The 25,040-nt window shown below is 32.4% G+C and overlaps 1 protein-coding gene across 1 annotated transcript in view; it reads left to right on the top strand.

Moving 5' to 3' along the window:
- Positions 1–25,040, top strand: part of LOC129743637 (protein O-mannosyl-transferase TMTC2-like) — an 878,041-nt gene that overhangs the window by 842,754 nt on the left and 10,247 nt on the right. Inside the window, exons 9-10 of the mRNA XM_055735714.1 lie at positions 16,992–17,132; positions 18,724–18,808. Of these exons, the coding sequence (XP_055591689.1) occupies positions 16,992–17,132; positions 18,724–18,808 (226 nt within the window). The remainder of the gene's footprint in view (positions 1–16,991; positions 17,133–18,723; positions 18,809–25,040) is intronic.

The following is a 25,040-nucleotide window of genomic DNA, read 5'->3' as shown; positions in this document are numbered from 1 at the left end:
TGGGACGTGATCTTGTTTTCTTCTTGTGAGACGTTTAGTAAACGCGCCACCTCCTGATGACCACGCAGAGCCGCATGCAGAGAATTGATTGGGCTCTGGCCTGGCTAATGGGGAGATGATGAGCTTTTGATTGCTGCTCCCGAAATCAAATTGTGTGGGACTTTTAGTGTTTTCCGCACACCTGCCGGGCATACGGATGTGAGCTTTTTGGGAATCGCAAATCAATTGGAACGCTATAAGCGTAACCAAACGAACTGAACGAAATCGTTTCTTATACTTACTCGTATTGGAGAACGAATTCGCTTGCTTTTCGTGTGCTTTTCGTTAAATGCACGGATGGAAATCTATGCAATTTAGAACTTCACCGCTGTCAACGGTCAATTCAAATTTTTCATTGTAATTAAACATATACCCAAACCAAAAAAAAAAAACAATTTCCGGTTCCAAAACCTTCTTCGCACCAATTTTTACACTAATCAGTCTGGCATAGATGAGGAAACAATCTATGCTTGCTCACAAAGTTCCTGTGTTTAGCAAAAGCTCTATTTTCACTGATACAATCATGAAGCATGATAATTTTTGTGCATGTCTTTGCGCAGCTAACACTTAGAAAATTCGCATAGAAATATTGGCCCGGATACACCGAAATTTGGCATTATTTATTTCAGAAACCACTTGACCGAATTCTATTAACGAATCCTTTTTCAGTTACTGAAAGAGTTATTTTTAACATGATTAGATATGGTTTCATTATAAAATTTATATCATTGGAGTTATGCATCGAAGTGTAGCACACTTGCGGCAAACGAAAAAAAAATGAGACATCTCGCATTAAAGGGTGATTCGGTCAAAATTTGGTCAATATCAACTTGACGTATTTATTTCAATTTTGCATTTAAAAAATTTGAACACTCCTAATTTTGAAGGTGTGTGTGTATAGAATGTTGCTCCTATTTTGATTTTGGAATTCACTCTTCAGTTGTCAAAATGCTGTCCAAGGAAGAAAAGCAGCGTATCAAAATTTTGCTCGCGGATCGCGAAAATCCGAGCTACTCGCACGCAAAGCTGGAAAAATTGCCAAATCAACCGTTACAAATGTTATTAAAGTGTTTGGGGAACGTTTGTCGACAGCCAGGAAGTCTGGATCGGGGGAAAATCGAAAACCGGAAGCCGCTGAGACGACAAAGAGAGTTGCCGGTAGTTTCAAGCGAAACCCTAACATCTCTCTCCAAGATGCCGCAAATAAGCTGGGTGTATCGTCTACAACCATTCATCGAGCCAAAAAACGAGCCGGACTATCGACTTACAAGAAGGTAGTGACTCCAAATCGCGATGATAAACAAAATTCGACGGCCAAAGCGCGATCCCGGAGGCTGTACACGACGATGCTGACGAAGTTTGACTGCGTGGTAATGGACGACGAAAGCTACGTCAAAGCCGACTACAAGCAGCTTCCGGAACAGGAGTTTTATACGGCAAAAGAAAGTGGAAGGTAGCAGATATTTTCAAGCACATGAAACTGTCAAAGTTCGCGAAGAAATATCTGGTTTGCCAAGGCATCTGTTCCTGTGGCTTGAAAAGCAGCATTTTCATAGCTTCCGGGACTGTCAACCAAGAAATTAACGCGAAAGAGTGTTTGAATAAACGTCTGCTGCTTTTCCTGAAGAAACACGGATTTGGCATCTTGCCATTACCGTAAAAAGGCCATGGAGTGGTACGCCGCCAACAACGTGCAGGTGGTTCCCAAGGACAAGAACCCTCCCAGCACGCCTGAGCTCCGCCCAATTGAGAAATACTTGGCTATTGTCAAGCGTAACCTGAAGAAGACCAACAAAACTGCTAAGGACGAGCAGCAGTTCAAGGCAAACTGGCTTTCTGCGGCGAAGAAGGTGGACAAGGTGGCTGTACAAAATCTGATGGCAGGGGTTAAGCGTAAGGCCCGGCAATTCGGATTTGGAAAAGCGGAAGCCTAACGGAATATTTTTTCTGAATTTTATACTGATTAAACTTGAAATAGAAATTGACCAAATTTTGACCATATCACCCTTTATTTCTTTACATATATGCACTCGTTTATAGTGAAGATTAACCAATTCAATTGGAATCAAATTTCAATTGCCAGTTTTTTATTTGAAGAAAAACAAATTGAATATTTTGTATATATTTAGCAATTGCTATAGAAATTCACGATTGAATATAATACAGTCATCTATTCTGATGGTATGTATGTATCGGAGCTGATTCTGAATAATGAAAAAGTGATTCAATTTGATTGAAAAATATTCCCTATATTCAGGTCGAAATCCAAATTAACGGAAAAAAAAAAATCATCCCCGAAACCCACCCGTTGAGAGACCGTTTGGATTCAATATTTGGTCGTCATTTATTTTATCAGTACCTGCCAGGAGTCACATTTCCAAGGAATAAAACTGCCCTTTTTTGGCCCATTAAAGAGTCAAGTCACCCTACTTTCCAGAAGAACGGACGGCATTTTTCTTGGGAAGACGATTCCATCGTATCGTTTGCCACCAGTTCTCCAATCGTCCTCGAGGAGACCATTAAAATATCGTACATCGTCCACCCTCGGCTATCGCGAGGCCCGGAACATTCGCCGGCATCTGCTGCCCAGCCACTCACACAGTCCGGGAAAAGATCCAGACGGGACCAATAAAGATAGTTTAAATGATTTTTACCGATTCAATTCACACCGTCGTAAACATTTATCTGCGCTACGATATGGAACGTTTCCGATGGCCGGGGAAAATGGCCGCATCGGTCAAGAAAAATTGAAAGCCAAGAGTTGGAGGTGTGGGTGGTGTTGATGGTTTGGAAACGATATGTTTACGACAAGCTGGTTGTGGAGTGTGAGAAAATCCACCTTACGCTGATGGTATCAACGGAGTCACAATTCGTTTTGTGATATTTTTCCTCTCTTCAATTCCATTGGAGAAAAGAACTGTAGCCAATTCCATGACTCTGCTATCATGTTAAAAAAAATGATATGATTGTGTTATTTAAGACTTATTGTTTAAATGGTAAGTATTTAAATTAGCATTCGGTTTTCAGTCAAGGTTGCTGAAATTGTCGAAAAATCTGAATTATTACCGAATTTTGAGCAAAATTTCGTCACAGAACAGATAGTTTCACAGAATTCACAGATTTTTAAATTATGTACAGATTTCCTTTTTTATGTTTGGGGATCGACTGATTTTTGTGTTTTTATTGGGAAATTCCGGCTTGCAGTCTATTTCAGAGCAAAAACGATTTTTGTATTATGTGTCCAACGTTTCAATCCGTTTTGGATCTTCTTCAGGGACTAAAATTGGAAAATATATTTTTTTTAGTCCCTGAAGAAGATCCAAAACGGATTGAAACGTTGGATACATAAAACAAAAATCGTTTTTGCTCTAAAATAAACTACAAGACGGAATTTCCCTAGAAAAAAAAGTACACAATTCCGAAATTAAAAATTTTGATGTTACATTCGATTTTTCAGTTCTGAATCTTATTCATGAAAATATGAAAACGAGGTACCAAAATCCGGGGAAAGACTGATCACTTTTTTCAATATTTTTCGTTTATTTTTTCTGTTAAGCGAAATGTGGCATGATTTTTTTTTTAAACTAGTACTGGATTCCTATGAACATAAACCATGGTTGCAGAAATTTATTAGACTACTATAAATTTGAGTCAAAAATCGTATTTGTCTCTGTTTAGAATTTGATGCTTTGGAATGACATCAGTCTTTATTTTGACGGTTGCAACGAGTTTTCTTGACCATAAAGGTTACAAAACACCTTCATAATATATGCAAATGCTATTTTATCAATTGCTTAGGCTTAAGGCTTAGGCTTAGAATTAAATACCTACACTTTACTATATTGTGCTGTGCCATACACTATACTATACTATACTGTACTATACTATACTATACTATACTATACTATACTATACTATACTATACTATACTATACTATACTATACTATACTATACTATACTATACTATACTATACTATACTATACTATACTATACTATACTATACTATACTATACTAAACTATACTATACTATACTATACTATACTATACTATACTCTACTATACTATACTATACTATACTATACTATACTATACTATACTATACTATACTATACTATACTATACTGTACTATACTACTCCTTTGGTAAGCTATTTTATCTATGATATTTCTGCTCAAACAATGCAATGCATGCATTAAAAAAAATAAAAGCATTATTTTTTATATTAGTTCATTATTCATTTTGAAGTTGAAAAGTTTTTAGATTTCAATAGAAATTTATCTTCTGTTTTTGGATTTAAATGCAAATACATCCAAAAATATATATCTAAAACTGTTAGCAGAAAAAAAATAAATCAGGGCGTAGGAAGAAGCAGCTTATGGGGGAAGGAACGTTTTGTTGACAAATTTTTATCTTAAACATTTTTGCTTGAACAATGCATGCATATGTTATAGAAAAAAAAAGTTCTATATTTTTATTCAGGTTTAAGCTATTTTACCTTTAAAGATGGTTATTTGTTTTAAAAGCTTGCATTAAAAAAATTAACCCTAGAAGTTTCCAATTTTTGTATAACATTTACAAAAATAAATCAGAGATTTGAAGGTTTTATTACAAAACAATACTTCTTGTGTTTACTCAAATTAGCAGAAAGCTTATTCTATTTAACCACAAACCAATTCAGATTTATTTTCTATTTTGGAAAATTTGATTATTTTTTCAGATGGAAGTATGCAACTTTGATATTTTCATGAAAACAATCAAATAGATTTCCAGCTGAATTTTCACTAGAAGATAGAGTATAAGTTCTTTCATCAACAAAACTTTATAGTTCATTATTTATTACATCATTAAAATCTGGTGAATATTCTTTTCAAATTGAAATCAAGATTTTTTCGAAGTACTAAATCTTCATAATGAATCTAAACTTTATTTTATACATGGGATTTCTTTTGGTTTGTTGTTCAAAACTTATCTTCAAGCGGAATATGAATCTGATGTACTCATCATTTACAACTGTTTAAAATAATTTTTAAGGAAAAATAAAAAATCGTGAAATGAAGGGTTAATGAAAACTGTATTATTCGCAGTTTCACCATAATTAAACTTTCTGAAATCCCGACTCTGTATAAGAGTTAAAAATAAAAATATTAAATCCAAATATTAATAATTGTTAAATGAAGTATTTTCTTTCATATTCCAAAATGATGAGTTTCCAATATGGAAAATACAATTAGTTTAAGTTATACATGCAAATCAAGATTCGAATAATGATTTGGTTGCAATGATGGAAGCTGAAATTCAATAATAATAATCTGGATACATAATCCAAAATCTGATCGCAGACATGGAATTTTAATGTAAGTAAGCAGCGCAGCTCTAAAACCACAAAGTCTAGAGCAATCTAACCTAAGCTTTCCAAATATTTTCGGTGAATATCCGGGCCGAGCAAATTCAAGCTGTTTTCGAGTATCGACCAACATAAAAAAAAAATTCAATTAAAGTTTTAAAGAACAAATACTTTAAAAATTGCTTTTTTTTTAAAAGAAACATCTTTGTTAATTTTCAATCATCTTTTAAGCTGCATTAGTAATCAAAAAACATTATATATATTTTTGTTTGCATTTGGAAGTAAAATGGAACAATTCCAGCAAAATAAAGCCAATCTGGAAGGCTAATCAAATTGAGAAACAAAAGTTGGGGCAAAATTTTTGTCAACAAGTGAGGAAATTTTCAAAAATCTGTAGTAAAATTGTCAACCTGGGATAAGATTTCGAGGGTTTTTTATAGTTCTTAGTAGAGATTGTTGGTCTTGGATCATTTTGGTCCTTTATCTAAATTTGCTTCAAATTTTCAAATTTTTGCGTAATGTGCACTAGATTTTTTTTGAAATATTAAATTATGTTATTAGAAAATTAATAATTTGTGAAAAAAATTTTAAAATTTATATTCTATTTCTTTTCAATTTAAATATAGTTTTTCTGAGGATGGCTGATATTCAGTAAGCCGAAACGTAAAAACAGCACTCAGTTATAGCTCAGTTGGCAAGTCTGTTGTCTCCTGAGCAGATGTCCGCGAGTTCGAGCCCAAGAGTAAACATCGAACACAGTTGAACCGGATAAGTTTTTCAATAACAATCAGCCAGCTGTTACGTTGATAAAGTCGCGAATGCCATAAAGATGGTAAAACGAATATAATCGAAACAAAAAAAAACACTCTTATTTTTTGTCGTAAATCACCGAAAAATATCAATTAACGAAAACCACAAGAAAGTGCGGTGATCAAAACCAAACGAAAAAAAAAATTGAGTTGAGAAAAGAACATTTTGCTTGGCATTTTTTAACCCTCCAGGGAGGGAGTAAGATTTAAACCACCAAACCCAAAATAATAAGTGTATTTCTAAAAACCTTCAATTTTTTTTATTCTCAAACCAAATAAACTAAATCTTTCAAACTATTGAGCAAATTCGAAATTTGATCATCATAAAAATAAAACTCATTTTGAAAAATAAAGTTTGAGATAAAAATTTTGCTGTTCAAGCCATATTCTTGATCCAAATTTAAGATAAAATCTAGAATTTGGCTTTTGAAAAACCTTCAATATTCGCAAATTCACTCATTCGCGCTGTTGTTACTCAGTTTGATTCCAACCGATTTATATATATATTTTAGTGTTTCAAAACAGCTTCTTAATTTTCAAAGAAGATTTTTTTTGTTATTATATGTAAAATTTTTCTCGTTTGCGACTGTTTTTGTTCGCTTTTTTAAACAGCTCCATTGGATAAAAATAATTCTCTACACAATGGAGCAGTTTTGTTGGTTTAACACGTATTAAACAAATGACCAAACGTAATCAATCCATTTCTTTTTTTATTTATTTTAATGAAGTTGTTAACATTATCAATTTTTCAAACGAAAAATTGATTTTCAAAACTATATAAAACATGTTATTTTTTTTTCATTTTTAGTTTGATTTGTTTGCTTTGAATCATCAAAATTATTAACAAGCTGAGGTTTTTTACACGCGAACGGATAAAAAACACTTGTGAGCGGTACAATCGCGTGAAATGTGTCTAGAGTGGTTCAAATCAGCCGACTGATGAAAATATTACAAGTTGCACATGAAAACTGCACTTTAGCCTAGTACAAAGTCCCATGAAAAATTTGGGCCGTATGGGACCACGGGAAGAGATCACTCAATCAGTCGAAAAGTCCAATGGAATTATGAGACAACTCGATCAATGATATTGTGTCGTCAATTCGCATATACATCGAAGCTTCGTATGGTTGATTTTTCTCTAAAAATATTTTTAAATTTTCAATTTTGAATTTACAGCGTTTCACTCTAAACCATTTTATCCAAAATCTAGCAAAATGAAGCAGCTTCCGAAAAATAAACAAAGTAATTTGAATCTTTTTTATTATCAAATTTTAGATTCTGAACTTAGACAAACTATATTAACACTTGATATTAAGGATGTTTTTCATCTCAACACTGTGAAATGAGTTGAAATTTATAACTTCAGTTTAGATACTTTTTGTTTTTTAGTGAGTGATAAACATGCCTTTTTATCGTTTAAAATTAAGAAAGAATAAGCATATTTTTTAAAATTATGTTTAACCCTTCATTTCATGATTTTTATTTTACCTTAAAAATCATTTGAAACAGTTGGAAATGATGAGTACACCAAAAAAAATCAAAATAAAATACGATTTTCAACTTTTTCCATACATCAATTGTTGCAAATTTGTTACTTTATGAAACGAAGGGTTAAGTTTTTGTACAGTTTTATTCTATCGAATTATGAAAAGTTCGAAAAATATCTTGTTATATCAATACGTTTCTTAAATATAGGAGATAAGACTCCTATAGAAATAATGGTTGTTGATGACATGAAAACTTGACTTTTTCCAGCTTTTTGGGGATTTGAAAAAAATTGTGTGTAATTTTCACGTGTATAGAAAAATGAAAATAAGGAACATAAATGAGAGCTAAATTGAGAATGCTTTGTTCATTCAGAAATGTGACAGTTACAAATCCGTGTATCTAAAAATCCATTTGTTTAATCTAAATTCTGTATATGGAATAAAAAAAGGTAACTTATAACAATTAATGAAAAAGTTTAAAAAAAATGTTTATCAATTTTTGTAAGACATTTTTCTACTTCATCTATAGTATTTCCCATCGGCTGGCGCACACTTTTTTCAGTCCAACTTATACTTCGTCAAATCTGTATTTTGGGAGGCTGCAGACTCTTTCTTTAATTTCCGCTACTTCCGCCAAATACTTTCGATTGAAAATGAGGGTGATTAGGTAAATTCAGCTGTTTCGAAGTTAAAAAAAAACAAGATTATTTTTGTGTCACTAAAAACGTTCGTATAGAATGATTTCTATCAAAATCTAACAAAAATGAAACTGTGAGATTGAACTTCAAGTATTATCGGATAACTATGATCGTAGGTAACGAAAAATACTTTCAAGGGTACATTTATAACCTTAAAAAAACAGCGAAAACCAAAGTGTTTTTGTTTTTTTCCACAAGAGAGTCTTGAGAAATCATTATATTTTTTACAAAATAACCAGTAAATAAATATTTGAATATGCTAGGAATTTGCCACGAGCAGACATGTTATAGGATTAAAACGCTGGAATTTGTTTGAAATTTGTATGAAAAACAGAAAATTTTTTTGGAGGTTAGTTTTTAATGGTCATAATAGCAAGGCAACTTTTTTAACTTATATGAGAAAATTTGGCAAGAAATTAAGCGATCCAAACTTATATTTTCGCTTATTAAAAATAAAAAACTTTGGTATAAGCCTTGACTTCCCTGATAACTCTTAACCGTAGTTGCCGATCATGTGTTTCACTCCAATGCATGATTATAACTTTGCCTAACAGTACAGTGTGAATTTAGAGCAATATTTTTTACGAAAAGAAAACATGATATTTTGAAGCTATTATTTTTATTGGAAATCAATAATTTAATTTAAATCCTTTGGATGTTTTTTTCTCTTTAATAATAAAACCTAGGTTTTTTTTTCCATTTTACAAAGCTTGAATAAAAAAATTTAAATCGATATAAATTTATAGTCGGCATTTTGTTGAAATTTTAATTCCTCTATAAAACAGTCAGCTTGATCATTTTATCTTGATTGCGACACTTATTGATGAGCTGAATCTCAATTTTAAATAAAAGTTCTGAGTCTGAATTCTGAACAATTATTCAAAATTTTTGTTTTGACCTTTTTTTCTTGAAGGGTCCTGAATCATGAACCTTTAATTTCGATTCTGATAGTTTTGGTTCCAATCGGAAATCATTATATCATTTATTTATTTTTTAATCCAACTTGCGAGTTTAAATTTAAATATTATTTTGCGATGAAGAATATGATTCTGACTCTTTAATTCTAAAACGTCATTATAAAGATTAGTAATGCTTGAGTTCTGCATAAGAACTGAGTTCATTGAAAGGATTACTTTTTTAATTAAATTTTGTGGTTGCATATTCGGAAAATTATTATTAAATATTTGAAATGCATTGAAGTTTTGAAAATCATGAATTAAATTTTACTTAGAAATTTTATCCAATGATGATATCGTTTTTTTTTTCTAACGATGAATTGAATCGAAAATCAAGAATACAAAACTGGATAGGAAATCCGATTATATGAATACAGAAATATACTCTTATATGTGGTGTGAGCTTTCTTGCTTAAACTAATCTACTAATTTAAAGCAATCGAAAGATTCCCTTTAATTAAACCACGGTATTAGAAAAGTTCAGATACCATTATTTCGATAGAAACTCACTATCCTCTTCAGTGAGTGATTTCTAGTAATTGCTATCGAAACATCGTTATCTGAAGTTTTCATATATCGTGGTTGAATCAAAAGGAATATTTCGATGGCTTTCTTTCAACGGGTATATAATTTATTACAAATTACAATCGACAATATAAATCTCTGAGATGAGTTCAAAAATTTAAAAAATTATCTTAATTTAATGAATTTCTATCAACAAGTGCGAAAATTTTGAAAACTGTTGCAGAATTCCGAGCCTGAGATAAGTTTTCGAAGTTCATTAGTTCTGAGTTCAGATTTTACTCTTGAATAACCACTATCAATCATTAAAATTTATTAATAAATTAAAATTTTTTAGTGTCAAGAAGTATACCTAACTTGGAATTCCTGAACCTTCCTGGAAGGGGTCTAAACTAGGGTTACCGTATCCCGCAACGCAAAAAAGAGTACATTGGGATCATTTTCTCAAAATACAAAGACAAATGGGGTTTAATTTAAAAAATAGTTGGGAGTTAAGTGGCTTAAATTACTATCATAAATTTTCTGTTCAAGTATTCTTAACAATTGAAAAGTCTGCGAACTTGTGATATAGCTCAGTTGGCAAGTCTGTTGCTTCCTGATGTCGGCGAGTTCGAGCCCATGAGTAAATAATATTTACTAAATATCGAACACAGTTGTACCGGATAAGTTTTTTAATATTTGTTCGCCAACTGGAAAGTTGATAAAGTCGCGAATGCCATAAAGATGGTAAAACGACTATAATCGAAAAAAAAAATTGAAAAGTCAAAATCTTGGGCTGAGTATTTCTAGTATGATTATTCGAAGGGATTCAAACATGATTAAATAATACATTTGAAAGAATTTTTCTTGATTATGTATTGTTTTTTTTTTCATCATTTCATTGGGTAGAAGGCATTTAAATATATTATTTTTTTAAATACTGATTAATGAATGGGAATTGATTGCATACTAAAAGGGGCTTATTGTGCTCATTTGTCTATATATAGGCCGTTTCGGCTTCTCAGTCATGTATTTTGATAAAAAAAAAACTAGAAACAGCACATTTTCTCAGTGTCCTACGTTTCGGCCATGATCTTGGCCATCATCAGGGATATAAAGAGTGTACTGTTTGTCAAATGGTGGGATCCTGGCTATTGTATTGTTGTTGTTTTTTCCTTTTTTTTATTTCGATCAGATTTTCATCCAACAAGAAGTGATAGCTAGAAGACAAACAATTTAAAAACAACCGTAACATTTCTCAAAAGTGACACATTATTCAATTTACACTGATCGGAAGGAAAAAAAAGGAAAAAACAACAACAATACAATAGCCAGGATCCCATCATTTGACAAACAATACACTCTCTATATCCCTAATGATGGTCAAGATCATGGCCGAAACGTAAGACACTGAGAAAATGTGCTGTTTCTAGTTTTTGTTCAAAATACATGACTGAGAAGCCGAAACGTCCTATATATAGACTACATTCACCAGTCAAAAAAATCATATATTGTATTCACTTGTCTTAATAATAGACTAAGAGATGCCTTTGTGAATGCAGGATATTAAAAAAAGCCTTTGCACTAAAAAAAAGTACGTCTCGAAAAATTTCATAAAAAAGGAGCACTTCCCTTTCCCGATCGAAAAAGAGTACATGTACTCTTAAAAGAGTACTTGTACTCTTAAAAGAGTAATCCTACTAACCCCCTCTCTACTTTTAGGCTCAATACTTCTGTTTTGAAAGAAACTGAGGGCAATTTGGTGGATTCAGTTGTTTAAAAATTAACAAATTTTGATGATTTTTGTGTCACTAAAAACATTTTTACTGAAATGTTTGCTAGAAAAATCTGACAAAACCGAAGCAATACAGTCATGCATGGAACATAGTTTAAAATCCGTCAATCAAGATGTATACAAACAAGAATACTTTTTCAAGCGTCTAAAAATCGCGAAACCAAAGTTTTCCTTTCGAAAAATGTTGTTTAGTCAACAGAAGTGCAAATCATTATATTTTTTTACAAAACAACCAGCATATACATACTATAATCTGCTTAGGGCCTTGCCACAAGCAGAAATGTTAAGGGAATTTGTTTGAAATAAAATGTTTTTACAAGTTCACAAATAATCTGTCTCAATGTCTCAAAACCGACTATACAGTTTATGAACTCTAGAACTGGCAAAATTTATTGTTTGTGGTAAGTTTTTAATGATTCATAGCTAGGCAATACTTTTAGGTTATCGAAGATAAATTTTCGGTACATTTCAGCAATCTACACTTAGTTTTTCGCTTATTAAATGTTATAGATTCTGATATGAGCCTTGACTTCCCTTATGACCTTTAGATTAGTGGCCAATCACGTGCTACACTTCAACGCATAATTGAAACATTTCATTTTTGACAGTGTTTTCATACTTTTCGACCAAAACCCCGTAGGAGGAAATAAATAAGGTTTAAAGATTTTTTTGAAAAGTTCAATTAATTATATTAGAAGATTCAAACAATTCATAGAGTAAAAAACAAACCGCAGAATAAGGGATTGTTTTAAACTTTTATATTCATGGTTTTCTCAAATTTTCTATCTAAAATAATTCGATTTATCGATTTGGTCTAATAAGATTGTACGAAATTTTTATTCCGTACAAGGTTTTGTTCAATTTATTCCAATTTATTGGTTTTTTGCATTATTTTTTAATATCCTCCCCCCTCGTGATGTTTCAACTCCAAGTGACAAAATAAGGATTTGAAATTTGTTCCGGCCTTAAAAACGTTTTTGCCAGCTTGATTTTGAAGGCAACTGTGGAAATGCATTTTTTCTAAAATTGAAAAAAAGTGGCATAGTTCCTAATACAGGCAACAAAATGCTGCCAAAGTTTCATGTGTCCGATTACTAGGAAATTAGCTATCAGCTAAAGAAGATGTCCAATTTCCAAATAAACTAAGTTTTAGTGTACTACAATTCGAATAAGGGTTTTTCGCTAAGTTCCAGTTCAGTAGAGTAACCTTGGACGTTTAAAACCATTCATCTTCAGCGATCAGTTTACTCATTTCAAATACTTCAGAAACATTCCTCAAGCTAAAGAGCAACTCTTCAACTTCAAGAATGTTTCACCGAAACAAAAGTTGAAACCCGAAAGTGTAACAACCCCTCCAAAACATGGTTAAACCAGCAGAAGCAGCATCAGATTTCAACCACGCTTCTCCTGCTAGTGAACAAAAGCAAAACCCAACCAACTTCTGCCAGAGACGTACGTGAAATTTATTGCTGCTGAGAAACACAATTTATTCCGGCCGGCTGCTGCTGCTGTTGCTATTGGGTGGAAACTCTGTGTGTACTTAATTAGCACCACGTCTCCATTGAACTCATCTCCACTTTTTTGATTATAAGAAGCAGACGAACGAGCGGCGAAAAAAAAGCTGAAGCAACAACAACAACGACGAGCAGACAAACGACGGAAACGGAAATGTGAAACAACAATAAAAGCAGGAAAAAAAATCTCTAACTACTGAGCGCCTCGACGATCAACCGAATTAGGGAGCTTTAACGAATTCTGACAATTGACGAGCAACTTCATTATCAAAGTTGAAAATCGATTGTTGCCGTCTTTCCTTTCATGCTCTGGTTCTTCGGATTGGGGAACGTCCAAGGTTGGGTTCGGGAATGTGTTTGCCCGTAAGGGATGAACTCGTCGAGACATCCTGACCGGAATGGGGAGGATTTGTTTTGGGAAACGATGGAACGATGGGGGGAAAAGAGTGTTGAGCTCAGAAATGTTGCATCTGGAGCAATTTGCGTCGAGACAAAGTGTGGTCGTTGGTCTTTCCGAGAAGATACACTGGCTCACTGTTCACCAGCTCACCAGCTCACTCTCGGTCGGTGGATGCACTCTCTGGAGCCACTTTCGAGGTATTGGTGCCGGCAGACTTTGCGCAAGTCCCGGCCGAATAATCGGTTTTCACGTGACAGTCCGAGGACTTTCTCTGAGAAAGACCAGACCCAACGCCAGTTTGACATCCGCTATCCTTATCCTTATCTCGGGGGGTCTCGCTGCCACTTGTGATAGTGAGCGGGAGAGTTGCATCCTGCTGCAGTTCAATCTCTTAGCAATAATAGCCAATGTCAAATCCAGCAGCAGGCGTTCGGATCCAGCAACAACAAACCATGAACGCTGCAAGTTATCACCGCGGGATGTTTTGTCCAAGCTTTCCATTTCCTGTGGGCCCGGTTCAGAAGCAGCTTAATCTGTTGCACGAATCGGAAAGTTTTCACTTTTTCGTAACTTCTTCTCGACCGGGAGGAGGAAAAGTGTCGTATATACCATTACAAATTTTTTCTTCCTTCCTTTTCAGTTCTATCTGAATGCTCTCAAAATGAGAAGCTCTAGAATAAAATATTAATTGAATTTTACTTGAAAAATTTTATTGTAACAAAATGCATAATTCCCTATTTCCATTTGCACTGAACAGTAATTTGAAGTTAAATCCTTATGGACAATTGTTCTTAAGCTTTGCCAATTAGACTAAATGGGTAGGCATCCCATGTGACGACCCGCTTCAAATGTACCCTGCCTGATCCATATTTTCACTCACTAAGGTAATCCACGGATTCATTTTGCCGTTCTGTCGTCTTCGTCAATTTGAGCTCAGCCTGTATGCAACCAAAAACGAACGAATGTATCATCCAGGTTGATAATGTCGAAAGTCGTAAATGGAGAATAAATATTTAAACTTTTGTTCAAAATAAGCCGGATGATAAAACCGCTCCGGGAGCCTTAAATATTTAAAAATCGTTTCTGTTTTTTGTTTTCATTTGTACCACCTTCTACCGCCCCCTCATGGCACTCATTTGAATGTTTGTTTCCGATGAGCACGGGGACAAAACTGACCACCGCAATGCAAACTGATCCCGTAAATGGTCTGCTGGTGGTAAGCTTGCAAATGGAGATTTCAACTCCATCCCTGCTCATTCTCCAGCATCCCTTTTTCGTGGATTTCCTGATTGGAGATGTGAATGGGGATTTACGGATTACCACCAGGCAGACTGCGAGTGTTGCAGAAAAGTAATGAACTTCCCATCCCAGGAATGGTGATGGCGTTGTCGAGAAGAGGATTGGGGGTATCTCAATTCCAGGATTTCAGATTGAATAGTCGTGTGATTTGACCGAGTGACGTAAACCCATTCCATTCGATTTTTAAGTTTTTCGCTCGAAAAATATTTATACAATATTTAACGATTTTGAGTCAATTGAAACATAAGAAGGAAAAAAATTTGAAAAAAAAAGAAAGAATTAAATTTTGTTATCAACTATTAAATCAACTTTACTCAGACAAAAGTTAAAGAAATCCTTCAAAAACAGAAAAAAATTACGCGAGTCTCAATGTAATAGAAGTTGATTCTTGACCCTTGAAAATATCCTCTTTTCTTTGATTTTCAGATGAGGTTGTCGAATAACGATATAAAAAAATTAAATTTGATTTATCCTATTAAAATTTGTTTTACCCCAAATTTCGGTAAAAAATTTTTTGTGATGGTGATTTTTAGATCTACGGCATTCGAGCATTAATATATGGTCTTATTTTTTTTTTAATTTTAAGCTTGATTCAGTAGGGTGGGTGTTCAAAATTTGGCATGTGTGCCTAGTATTAACATTCCGTTTGATTTTGACTGTTTGTGACGTGACAAAATGACAAAAATGCCAAAATGACAAAAATGACAAAAATGACAAAAATGACAAGAATGAAAAAAATGACAAAAATGACAAAAATGACAAAAATGACAAAAATGACAAAAATGACAAAAATGACAAAAATGACAAAAATGACAAAAATGACAAAAATGACAAAAATGACAAAAATGACAAAAATGACAAAAATGACAAAAATGACAAAAATGACAAAAATGACAAAAATGACAAAAATGACAAAAATGACAAAAATGACAAAAATGACAAAAATGACAAAAATGACAAAAATGACAAAAATGACAAAAATGACAAAAATGACAAAAATGACAAAAATGACAAAAATGACAAAAATGACAAAAATGACAAAAATGACAAAAATGACAAAAATGACAAAAATGACAAAAGTGACAAAAATGACAAAAATGACAAAAATGACAAAAATGACAAAAATGACAAAAATGACAAAAATGACAAAAATAACAAAAATGACAAAAATGACAAAAATGACAAAAATGACAAAAATGACAAAAATGACAAAAATGACAAAAATGACAAAAATGACAAAAATGACAAAAATGACAAAAATGACAAAAATGACAAAAATGACAAAAATGACAAAAATGACAAAAATGACAAAAATGACAAAAATGACAAAAATGACAAAAATGACAAAAATGACAAAAATGACAAAAATAACAAAAATGACAAATATGACAAAAATGACAAAAATGACAAAAATGACAAAAATGACAAAAATGACAAAAATGACAAAAATGACAAAAATGACAAAAATGACAAAAATGACAAAAATGACAAAAATGACAAAAATGACAAAAATGACAAAAATGACAAAAATGACAAAAATGACAAAAATGACAAAAATGACAAAAATGACAAAAATGACAAAAATGACAAAAATGACAAAAATGACAAAAATGACAAAAATGACAAAAATGACAAAAATGACAAAAATGACAAAAATGACAAAAATGACAAAAATGACAAAAATGACAAAAATAACAAAAATGACAAAAATGACAAAAATGACAAAAATGACAAAAATGACAAAAATGACAAAAATGACAAAAATTACAAAAATTACAAAAATGACAAAAATGACAAAAATGACAACAATGACTAAAATGACAGAAAATGACAAAAATGACAAAAATTTAATCAAATAAAACGATGAACATAATTCGTGTTTTTAGAACGCATACCGCAAACAAAAGCAAACAAACTTAATTCATTCCCAACCAGTACCTTTGATCAGAAAACAACAAACTATCAGTATTCACAGCACAAATTGTAGAGAACACCGACCCACGCACAGTCATGCAGCACCCACACTTGACACAGCTGATCAAATCCGGACTCAATTTCAGGAGATCCGACTCGGGGTTTTCCGCCTTTTCGTCTTCTAACCGACTTAACTGTATTTTTTTTTCTATTTCCTTTTTCCTCCCCGCAGGGTATCTATCATCGGCTGGGTGACGTTTTTGCCCGACTCAACCAGTGGTCCGAAGCAGAGCGATTTCAGCGGGCAGCCCTGGAGGCCCAGCCGGATCACATCGAGGCTCATCTGTCCTACGGATCGATGCTGGCACGAAATGTAAGTAAGCAAAGCAAGCAAATCCCGACCAGCCAGCCAGCCAGCAGTCCCTTGACTTTCACATCACATGGATTGATACCTTGGCAAAAGGGCGCTGAGATGGGTCGATTTTTCCGTTTTATCCTCGATTTTGACATGAATTTAATGAAAAACTTATGTTTAATTCATTTATATTTTTTTTATGTTTCAGGTAATAATTGAGTAACCATTCATAACTTTAAAAAATGTCAGCAAAAATTTCAAAATTGTGACTTCTAAAGATAGTATATTAAGAAGATTCTAGTTATTCAAGAGGTGAATGAATGGTAAACAAACAAACAAACAAGATTATACAAAGTTGATAATAAAAAATCCAATTTAAGAATTACAGTTTGGACGATTGAAATTATGTGTTTCTTCTTCTCAAAAAGTTGAAGAACTGAAAACTAGAAAATATCTGTCATATAAAATTACACCGACTCAAAAAATTTTATTATTTTAAAACATTTAAAAATACCCATCAAAAAACTTAGTCCAAAAACCCAAAATTCAGCGTTTACCCCAATCATGAGTTCCCAACATGTCAACGACATTGGCATAACATTTACACGCCAGCGGCGGTGATTCATTGGATTCATTGGACCATTGGTATTAACCACGCAGCGCCACCGCATTGCGTATGACTGAAGGGAACAAAATAAAAACGTTTTCATGCCCCTCCTTATCCCATCACAATAAAAAAGAAGGATGAATACAAACGACAGGTTGCCAAACTCGAATGAATCAATCTTTTTGGTCAATGCTGTGCTCGTGTATGTAAGGCGACATTCCTTGTTTCAAACCACCGGCAAACAATCACGACCAAACTGCCCTGCTGTTGGCAGCTGTGCGTGTGTATGTAAACAGGCAGTTGAAAACCAAGAAACAGTTTCTCGTTTGACAACAACCTTTGTTTACCATCTGGTTCAGGTGTTACAGTGGTAAAGCTGTCAGATTGGCAAGATGAAGGTATAAGATGTTGTGAGTTCGATACTCACTCCCTGAGTATTTTATTTTTGTTTTCGATCCAAAAGGATGAAAATCTAATAATTTGCATAAGAGTATCTCAAAATAAATTATTTAAAATTTTCGGCATTCACAATTATTTAAAATTTTTGGCATTCTAGGATCAAAGTAGCCTCTAGATCTAGAATTGAGTTTAAAGGGCTTCAAAATTAAAAAGCATATCAAAAGGTAGGAAAATCGACCCATCTCAGCGAAGCTTCAGAGGGTCAGCTTAACACGCCTAGAATCGACGCTCCACGCGGAATGTAAAAACGTTTTCCCGGATGTTCAATCGACGGAAGTCGACTGATACCACCACGTGGCGTTTGAGTCGGTTCCGATTTTTTTTTTTCATTTCTCCGGCTGCTTTCCTGTGAACGTCAAACGTCAAATCAATTCTGGACAGTGGACAGTGCTAAACTGATGGAAACTTGTGTGTTTTTTCTCTCTTTTTCCCCTCTCCATCTATTAACGCTGCTGCGATTTGCTATTTTTCTCTGCCCAACTGGAATTGGTGAAAAACCGATACCATCCGGGATTGATCGCCAATCTCCGATGTGGATTTCAGAGCAGTCGAACGTCGGAAGCTGAGCAGTGGTTTAGGCGAGCCCTCCGGTTGGCCCCAGCAGATGCCAGCGTACATCATCACTACGGTAAGTAGATTAAGCGGATGTTATTTGGGGAACTTACAGTAGCTTAAAGTGTATTTTAGACAAATGTTGATCAATGTAATAAACAAATCCTTGTCGATTTTTAAATTATTTAAATTAAAAAAAAATTAATACACATAAAAGTAGGTTGAAGCCTTGTAAATGCCTGTAAATTGCATTTGGAAACATATGACACAAAATAATATACAAATGATAGATATATAAATTCTGAATTAGTTATGATTAAAGAATTTCGAACGCAGTACATTCGAAATTAGTTTAAGAAATTAAGATTCAACATTGATTAAAGGATAAAAGTATTTTAAAATAATCATTTTTTCATCAAATTTTTAACCAGAAATAATCTTATATTAATCACAAGTTGCAGCTAATTGGAGATTACTCTTTTTGAACTCACAGCCAAGGTTGTCGAAATCACAGAAAAATCTTTAATTTCACAGAATTTTGAGCAAATTATTATCACAGAACCTGTGTCTCAGTACACAGAATTTTAGAGATTTTCACAGATTTCACAGAAATTATAAAATTCACATTCATATTTCCAAAAATTGTAATTTAACTTCAACAAAAAATTTGAATTCCAACTTCGATTTGGAAAATTATGCTCAGTTTGGTAATGTTGATTAATTTTTCTTAAGTGAAATATGAAAAAGACTCATTTCTTCATAACTTTCCAAAAAACTTTCCATCACAGAGAACTATCACCCAATTTCTAGGTAAAATAACAGAATGTCGGAACTTTTTTTGACAAAAACTCATAATTTTTTTTTTGGTAACGTTGGTCACGATAAGGTAACTTTAAAATGGAAGAGGTATAAAAATAAAGCATACAATTTAAAAAGAGATGCCCTATCATGTGTTTCAAAAAATTCAAACTCTCAAGCGAAGAGTAAGAATGTATCAAAAAAATAATTTGGTAGAATTACAACTCTAAAGCAAAATATGATGCGACATCGAAGAGAACATTCAAAACATTGACACTTATTCGATTTGATGAATTTGGCATTTCTGTCAATTTTGTCAATTTTGTCAATTTTGTCAACTTTGTCAATTTTGTCAAATTTGTCAATTTTGTCAAATTTGTCAATTTTGTCAATTTTGTCAATTTTGTCAATTTTGTCAATTTTGTCAATTTTGTCAATTTTGTCAATTTTGTCAATTTTGTCAATTTTGTCAATTTTGTCAATTTTGTCAATTTTGTCAATTTTGTCAATTTTGTCAATTTTGTCAATTTTGTCAATTTTGTCAATTTTGTCAATTTTGTCAATTTTTTCAATTTTGTCAATTTTGTCAATTTTGTCAATTTTGTCAATTTTGTCAATTTTGTAAATTTTGTCAATTTTGTAAATTTTGTCAATTTTGTCAATTTTGTCAATTTTGTCAATTTTGTCAATTTTGTCAATTTTGTCAATTTTGTCAATTTTGTCAATTTTGTCAATTTTGTCAATTTTGTCAATTTTGACAATTTTGTCAATTTTGTCAATTTTGTCAATTTTGTCAATTTTGTCATTTTTGTCATTTTTGTCATTTTTGTCATTTTTGTCATTTTTGTCATTTTTGTCATTTTTGTCATTTTTGTCATTTTTGTCATTTTTGTCATTTTTGTCATTTTTGTCATTTTTGTCATTTTTGTCATTTTTGTCATTTTTGTCATTTTTGTCATTTTTGTCATTTTTGTCATTTTTGTCATTTTTGTCATTTTTGTCATTTTTGTCATTTTTGTCATTTTTGTCATTTTTGTCATTTTTGTCATTTTTGTCATTTTTGTCATTTTTGTCATTTTTGTCATTTTTGTCATTTTTGTCAATTTTGTCATTTTTGTCATTTTTGTCATTTTTGTCATTTTTGTCATTTTTGTCATTTTTGTCATTTTTGTCATTTTTGTCATTTTTGTCATTTTTGTCATTTTTGTAATTTTTGTCAATTTTGTCAATTTTGTCAATTTTGTCAATTTTGTCAATTTTGTCAATTTTGCCAATTTTGTCAATTTTGTCAATTTTGTCAATTTTGTCAATTTTGACAATTTTGTCAATTTTGTCAATTTTGTCAATTTTGTCATTTTTGTCATTTTTGTCATTTTTGTCATTTTTGTCATTTTTGTCATTTTTGTCATTTTTGTCATTTTTGTCATTTTTGTCATTTTTGTCATTTTTGTCATTTTTTGTCATTTTTGTCATTTTTGTCATTTTTGTCATTTTTGTCATTTTTGTCATTTTTGTCATTTTTGTCATTTTTGTCATTTTTGTCATTTTTGTCATTTTTGTCATTTTTGTCATTTTTGTCATTTTTGTCATTTTTGTCATTTTTGTCATTTTTGTCATTTTTGTCATTTTTGTCATTTTTGTCATTTTTGTCATTTTTGTCATTTTTGTCATTTTTGTCATTTTTGTCATTTTTGTCATTTTTGTCATTTTTGTCATTTTTGTCATTTTTGTCATTTTTGTCAATTTTGTCATTTTTGTCATTTTTGTCATTTTTGTCATTTTTGTCATTTTTGTCATTTTTGTCATTTTTGTAATTTTTGTCATTTTTGTCATTTTTGTCATTTTTGTCATTTTTGTCATTTTTGTCATTTTTGTCATTTTTGTCATTTTTGTCATTTTTGTCATTTTTGTCATTTTTGTCATTTTTGTCATTTTTGACATTTTTGTCATTTTTGTCATTTTTGTCATTTTTGTCATTTTTGTCATTTTTGTCATTTTTGTCATTTTTGTCATTTTTGTCATTTTTGTCATTTTTGTCATTTTTGTCATTTTTGTCATTTTTGTCATTTTTGTCATTTTTGTCATTTTTGTCATTTTTGTCATTTTTGTCATTTTTGTCATTTTTGTCATTTTTGTCATTTTTGTCATTTTTGTCGTTTTTGTCATTTTTGTCATTTTTGTTATTTTTGTTTAAATATATTTTTCTCAGAAGAATAACGTTGTATACAAAAAATGAATATAAAAACACAATTTTTGTGATTGTTTTTTATTTTCTTTAATGCATTTTGCCTCCCAGCACTAATGCAAATAATTATCAAGTCTTACTGGGATAAAAAAAAAAAACAGTACTTGTTAATCAATTCCGTGGGGACAAAACCAGTGCTGGTAGCAAAATATTTCGAGAATTGAAGAAATGCCACAGCTTATTCAAAACTGAATGGGTACCAACATTGTCGTCATTTGTCAGTAAATTGAATTCTTTTGAAGGGTCTTAATTTTTAAATAGAGCGACAAGGATTGGTCATTTGTAATTTTGTGGGGTTATCTTTGAATTTTAATTCCACATTTTTATTTTGAAATCTGAAAGGAATTTCTCAGATGAAACTTGAAAAAGTTGAGGAAATTTCGAATACAATGCACAAAGTTGTAACAACAATTCAGAAAAACTCAGAAACGGTACAGTCAAACGAGCTTGGTATCATCATTTTTTCTCCACTTTACATCCGTCAACATTTCAAAGGGAGATTGTTGTCGGGAGCTAAGCTTCAGCCAACTTTTCCGAAGATAGAACGCCGGGACTTTGCCACAGGATGCAAGATTGGAGTCCTGCCACCATTGGAAAGCTTTCCTCATGTAGAGAGTCGACGGGGGTAAACAAGCGGAAAAACTGTATTGAGGAAAACTTGGAGGCAGAGGGTTGAAAAAACTACCAAAGAAATAATTGAATAGATTGTTAAGAGTTGGCAAAGGCAGGCAAGCCAGCAAATAGAAGTAAAAATATCAAGTATCCAATTATATTGCCATGGGTGCGCTTGACTGCTCCCAAAGACGATGACGACGTTTGGGGAGGAAAGAATATGAAGAATAAATTGTGAAATTGTTGAGGACCAAGCGGAGGAACAACTGAGTAGTAGGAATAAGTAGAATCGGCTAGATTTTGTGAAACATTGCCAACGAACGAACGAACGAACAAACGAGCGACAGATTCCTGGGCGATTTCGGATTGCTCCAAAACACTGTTTATTGTGATTCGAAATAAATTGGATTTTCCTGGTTTTTTCTCCTTGTGTCAAGTAACTGATGAGAGCCATGTGGTTCCAATTGAAAATTGAGATCACTTGTTATCCAATCTTTCGCTACTGCTGTGGAAATTTGATTCCGCAGAGGACAATTTGGTGGTCAATAATGAATTCACCATGAACATGAGCTTCATCTTTAAAATTTTTGTTACTTAAAACTTGATGAGCCTCCAGTCGATTTTGCACTGTGTAAGGAGATTTTGAATTATTGTTCAGTGAAAGTGTCAGTTTGAAAAAATATAAAGTATAAAATTTTCATTTTCCATTATTAACATGGAAAAACTAAACTTTTTAAAGTTTGTTTGGTGTATATTGCCTTTTTTCAAGTAGGACCCCAGTAATTAGGCACCATTTTATTTTAAAAAAATTTCATAGTCTGCAAAATTAAATACAACAATGATTATCAAAATTTCAAGCATAATTAGCTTAAAATAGATTTTGAGTATTATATGTAGAACTCTGTAATCTTAAATAGAGAAAAATCCTTATAGTTCGCATTATATTTCTATTGAGCGAACATAGATAAATGGTTATTATTTTCAAAACTCATCAAACCCTATTTTTCGCGTTGACATTTTTTAGTTCTAGAAAATTTTCCAATATTTCAAGTGAGTACAAAAGGGAACAACCTTGATGGTGCATAAATTTTATTAGCTGATATTGGAAGATTTGAGCGAAGAATTGCGAAATATTGACAAAAAATAATTTTCTATAAGGTATACCGGGGTAAGTGTGGACGGTTAATGGTATAGTTCAACTTTAAAAAATCATCAAAAAATCACCAGAGGATCAATTTCGACAAAATTACGTTCAATGTGATGCAGAACATGTTGTTTACAAACGCTGAAGAGATGAGCTTGATAGACGCAAATCGAGAAAAGTTATCACATAAATTGTTATGGACTGATGGTATCTTCACCTACCCCGCATTATGAGGTAAGTGTGGACGGTGGATTTTCCCTCTGATTTCTCATGAAGTTTTCAACAAATTGTGTTTTCTTGGTTAAATACGTTACTATATGGCACGAACCATCCAAAATTTTGAAAAAAGTTCATGATACTATTAGTAAGGCATCTTTCAATGATTATTGTGTTTACTTTAAGTTGCAACACACGAGATCCGATTTTATCGGAAATATATGCTTATTGCAGAACCAACAAGTACTTTATCCAATTTTTCATGATCCGAATGCTAAATATGGCTAAATTATATTGGATGAAGGAGAGAAAATTGAAAAAATGTGTAAATATCAAGTCTGAATAAAGCCGTCCACACTTACCCCAGATAGGGCTTGATGACAAAATTTTAGTTTTTTGTAAATAAACTCTTTTTTCTTCATTTTTAACCGCTGTTTTTTCCTTACTGGTTTTTTCGAATGTAAGGATTGTTTCAATGTTGTGTTTGTCGTCAAGAGCCAGCTAGTTTACGAAATATTTGCAATTGAAAAAGTTCAAATCAACTCGACATCGTAGTTAAAAATAGAAAATTAACAAAAAATCGCTGTATACATCCGCTATTGTCGAAATCGTATCTCTTTTTCAGTTATTGGATAGATTAAAAGTAAATTTACCATTCTGGATTAAAAGTTTGGAAAAAAAAGTGCCCAGTATTGTTTTAATAGCCATCGTCCACACTTACCCCGCGTCCACACTTACCCCGGTGTATCTTAACTATTTTCTCAGAAGTCAAAATAACATGCGGTCTTCGGGAAGATTAAAACCTTTATTTTTGATAACTATGAAATGTTCTATAGTTTTTTTCAAAACAGTGCACACTTGGAACCCTGGAAAAAGGAGCATCACTTTGCTGACTTTAATTTTTTTTTTCTCTTCAACACTTTCGTAGCCAAGAGTGGGTGACGCAAAATACGTCAAAATTTGAAAAGTAAAAACACTTATTTGAAGATATATTTTTTATTCTAAATTATCCCGGATTGTGACCATATTTTTTTCCATTCTCGGGCAGAAATTTGTAGCCGAAAAGACATTTTCTGTTGATGTTTTGGTCTTTCAAAGTTGGGCATATTTTGAGTGGGTGACGTTTTGCGATGAATGTGTTAAACCGAGCAGTGTGTATGATTGAATTTCATTTTATTTGAGCCATGAAACTAAAGTACTTAGAATTGATATGCGATGAGTTAAGAAGAACTGGAGAAAATTTCCGTTTTTTTACGACAATGTTGACCATGTTTGAAACCCTTTTGAGATGCG

This window comes from Uranotaenia lowii, chromosome 2 (genome assembly GCF_029784155.1).
Source record: "Uranotaenia lowii strain MFRU-FL chromosome 2, ASM2978415v1, whole genome shotgun sequence".
NCBI classification, from domain to species: Eukaryota; Metazoa; Arthropoda; class Insecta; order Diptera; family Culicidae; genus Uranotaenia; species Uranotaenia lowii.
Note: the sequence above shows the minus strand (reverse complement) of the source record. Positions and strands in the feature narration are given on the sequence as shown.